At 41.8% G+C, this 3,908-nt stretch overlaps 2 protein-coding genes across 2 annotated transcripts in view; both read left to right on the top strand.

The window, feature by feature from the left end:
- LOC118431826 overlaps positions 1-3,150 on the top strand; it is a 6,599-nt gene extending 3,449 nt beyond the window's left edge. Inside the window, exons 2-3 of the mRNA XM_035843213.1 lie at positions 1,904-1,972; positions 2,882-3,150. Of these exons, the coding sequence (XP_035699106.1) occupies positions 1,904-1,972; positions 2,882-3,135 (323 nt within the window). The 3' untranslated portion in view covers positions 3,136-3,150. The remainder of the gene's footprint in view (positions 1-1,903; positions 1,973-2,881) is intronic.
- The window catches only part of LOC118431824 (NHL repeat-containing protein 2-like), an 18,300-nt gene that overhangs the window by 5,352 nt on the left and 9,040 nt on the right, over positions 1-3,908 (top strand). Inside the window, exon 2 of the mRNA XM_035843211.1 lies at positions 614-619. The gene's annotated coding sequence lies outside the window, so the exon portion shown is untranslated. The remainder of the gene's footprint in view (positions 1-613; positions 620-3,908) is intronic.

The raw sequence follows: 3,908 nt of genomic DNA, 5'->3' as shown, positions 1-3,908 counted from the left end.
TAAACGAGTGCTGGCGTCTTTTCAGCCCTGGAACAATCGTAAAACCAGTGCTGAATTCTTTCCAGAACTGGAGTGTCTTACTGCTGAGAGCCGTATTTGGTGTAGATTCCAATAAAAAATAAGTACTTCATGCCAAGAAACCGAAGTTGTGCCAATGTGTAATTGAAAGTGGACATTTACTGTGTTACGTACAAGGGATAGATAATTAATTTGTAAAAAAAGTACAAAGTGTGGTACTAGGTGTAAATTCCAATAAAAGATATGGCTGAAGTTCATCAGAGGCCTAAAGTTGAGTTACTAGTATTTAATTTGTTGGAATTGGTTATGTAAGGCATGTAAATAAGGTTATACCTATAAAAGATAGATGTCATTAACAAAGGATTGCAAACAATTTTATTGTGTGTGATTGCAAATCATAATTACAGTCATTCCGGGAATGATTTGAGTGGCCAGTGCGGAACATCGTCTGAGCACTGAGATTCCAGCGCTGAGGCTGGCATTTCCAGTGCTGAGAGCGCGTCAGCACTAGAAAACCAGTGCTGACGAATATTCAGCTCTGGAAATCCAGTGCTGAAGCCATCTTCAGCACTGGAACCGAGTGCTGAAAAAGGAGGGTGAAGCTTTCGTAGTTTTGCTCTATAACGCCTTTATCTCCACAGGTGCCACATTTTATACAAGGCCGTTGGAAAACAGAGCGGTACACTAACATCACAAATCAAGAGCTGGACAACAGAACAAGGCAACCGGCAGCAACACACCTAACCAACTCTGGTACCAGTTTCACCACGGCACACCGAAGGCGTCATGGTCGCAAGGGGGCGCGCGTGTACGAGTCGCTGAGAAGGGTTCTTGACAGGCAGCGTGTGGCCAACTTGAGATGGCGACCAACAACTCCACGACAGAACTACTGGATCTAACATCCAGCCGCTTTTTGTTGATGTCAATAAACGTAGTGACCATGCATATAGATATGTAAATATGTAGGTTATTTGCATCTTAATATTCATGGCAGTATGGGTGCAGTAGACTACTGCAGTAGACTACACTTCATTTCATTTCCAACATCCTGGGAAGTGACCAGACCGGTTTAGACCGGGCATTCACATACGTTTATATATACGCAGACTACTTTCCTGACTGATTACATTTGAGATATTTCTAAGTTTGTACTGTACAAACTCTGTATATGTGACTGAGCAGTCAGGCCGCTGTCGCCCTGAACCGGATTCGAAAAGGTAACGGCACGTTGAGAGTTATCAGACGTAGTTATTATGTCTTTATAGAGAGCAGATCTTTGCGCTAATGGTTGTCATGTCAGCGTGGACAAAAGAGACTAGAATATTTTACCTGGGCTTTGTAGCAGATTCTAGATTCTTGGGGGATCGGTTCTCTGTTGCCGGACTTATATGTTAGAGATTACGAGTTAACTTTACATTGCATTGAGAGTTATTAAATTGGTTATAGAAAGCAGGGCTTTATTTAAGTGCTACTTCAGCTTAAATTCCGAAGTGGTCTATAGAAACGTGATCAAAGACTTGGCCTCCGTTGTAGACTTCGAGTGGCTTTTATTTTAGGGGGAATGGTTCGTGATTTTCAACGTTGGCTAGATTCTCTTATGCTTGGAAAGGGAGTTTACCGAGGAAGGGAGTTTCAAATGGAAAGGCCAGGATTGCCTCACATACAGACAACTCGCCCGCGGCTAGTTATAGCTGCATATAGAAATTACACAGGATCTCTCAGTACTGAAACTTACCTTATAATTGCGACACTAACACAACTGGCAGGTAACAACTTATTCTTGATCTTCCACATTATGTTAGTGATTATTACTAGTAGTTTAATATGAAGATGCCGTAATACCTGTAACATTCCAATCACCTGTTTTGTATCCCCATGAACACAGAGATGGATCCCTGCCGTGTTGCAGTGATATTAGCTGGACTGGCAGCTCTGGCACACGGACTAGCTCCAGGTGAGAGTACATGTAGATTTCATACAGTTATCAACATGTGTTTAAGTTTTCCTGATAAGGAATTGTTTTTGGCGACGGCCCAGGGGCGAGCCATATGGTATATTATTACCAGTGTGTCTTTTTTTCTTCTGCTATATTACCTCTTCTATATCACAATGAGAACATATAGAAAAGATCACATGACTCAGTGGTCAACTAGAACAATCCTGTTGTAGTAAATTCTCTGCTTGCACGCACAACTGTGTGGCCCAGGGGCTAAAGAAATGGAGATGGGCACCACCCTAGCTAACACCCCCTTTTGACTATAGGCTACAACTGCAGAGCTACCAAAGATTATGACAGACTGCTCAACGAATTTAATGGATAAAAAACGAATTGTTTTACGTTTTGTGTGTTTTGTTGCCTTTTAAATGATACTTTTAAATCTTGTCATGTTCCAATCATAAAATCAAGTGTCATACAAATACGATCACTCAGCGATCGCCATTTAGGCCATGTTGATTTGATTATATGGATGACATCATCTGGGAACCCGAGAACTGATGCGAGCACGCAAATAAAAAAGGTTGACCAAAAAAAAGTAAAAATGCTTTCATTATGAAACCTAAGTGGCCAGGAAGGTTGAACATATTACTGAACACACAGAATATGGTATTACCAAACAATCGATTCTTCATTTTTGTTATTTCACATCTTCTTTGTCCTTGAAATATTCTATGACATTATCATAGGTTTTCGATATTTTTTTTGCAATCCAGCATATATTTGCTTATTTTGAAGTTATTTTATACGATTTACAGGATGGTTGAAAACTTATTTCTATTTTTTGAAAATACCAAAAACTGATGCATGCGTGGATGTCATCCATATAAACAAATCAACCTGGCCTAACCACCGTCTGTTCTACAGGGGAAGTGTCCACTGTAGCCGGAGGGGGGAGGCCTCACCAGGGAGACTATAAAAGCATTGGAACTTCAACCAAGAATGACTGTGAGAAAGAGGCACGGTCCATGGATGGCTTCTTCCTGGATGCTCGCTTGAACTACCCATGGGGACTAGTCTTTGACAAGTCCGATAACTCCATCTATGTGGCTGACTGTGTATGTAACAAACTTTATATTCAATTTAGAAATCTGCAAATTCATCACTGGACTCTTACATGACTTAGACCCGTCCAGACTACACATGGTTCCAGACTGTTGTTTCCTTATACATAGTTCACCTTGCATGTTCACCTTGAAGTTCAGCTGATAGGTGCCCATCAGGGTAATGATACTGTTTCTTAGTTGTTGCATGGGACATTAGCTGTTTCCTTTCTTTCTTCCATCATCCCTTCATTCTTTCCTTCACTTCTTCCTTCATCTTCTCCTTAATGCACTTCATTCATCCCATCCTTCTTTCCTTCCCTCACTCCTCTCCTTCCTCTTTAATACCTCATTTCCTTCCCTCATTCACTCCTTCCTTCACTCCTCCCTTCACTCCTTTGTTCCTTCCTTGCTTCTTTCCTCCCTCCCTCTTTCACTCCTTCCATCACTCCTTTATTCCCTCCCTCCTTTCTTTCCTCATTTACTCCATCCTTCACTCCGGCATTCACTCCTCCCTTCACTCCTTCTTTCCTCCCTCCCTCCTTGCTTTACTCCTTCCCTCATTTACTCGTTCATTCACTACCCCCTTCACTCCTTCCTACCTTCATCCCTCCATCCATCCCTCATTTACTCCTTCCTTTACTCCTACCTTCATTCATTCCTTCTTTCCTTCACTCCTTCCTTCCCTCTTTCATTCATTCATTCATTCACTCCTTCTTTCACACCTGTTATTGGCTCTCATCCAGGGGTCATTTCTTGAATCCCCTCGGGCTTAGAGTCTACACATGTATGTCCACAATCTCCCAGAAAATGGGTCGTTATGGTCCTCAAAACATTGAGTCACATTTTGC

The sequence above is a fragment of the Branchiostoma floridae genome, chromosome 15, assembly GCF_000003815.2.
Source record: "Branchiostoma floridae strain S238N-H82 chromosome 15, Bfl_VNyyK, whole genome shotgun sequence".
Classification (NCBI taxonomy): domain Eukaryota; kingdom Metazoa; phylum Chordata; class Leptocardii; order Amphioxiformes; family Branchiostomatidae; genus Branchiostoma; species Branchiostoma floridae.
This window is presented reverse-complemented; position numbering and strand designations above follow the sequence as displayed.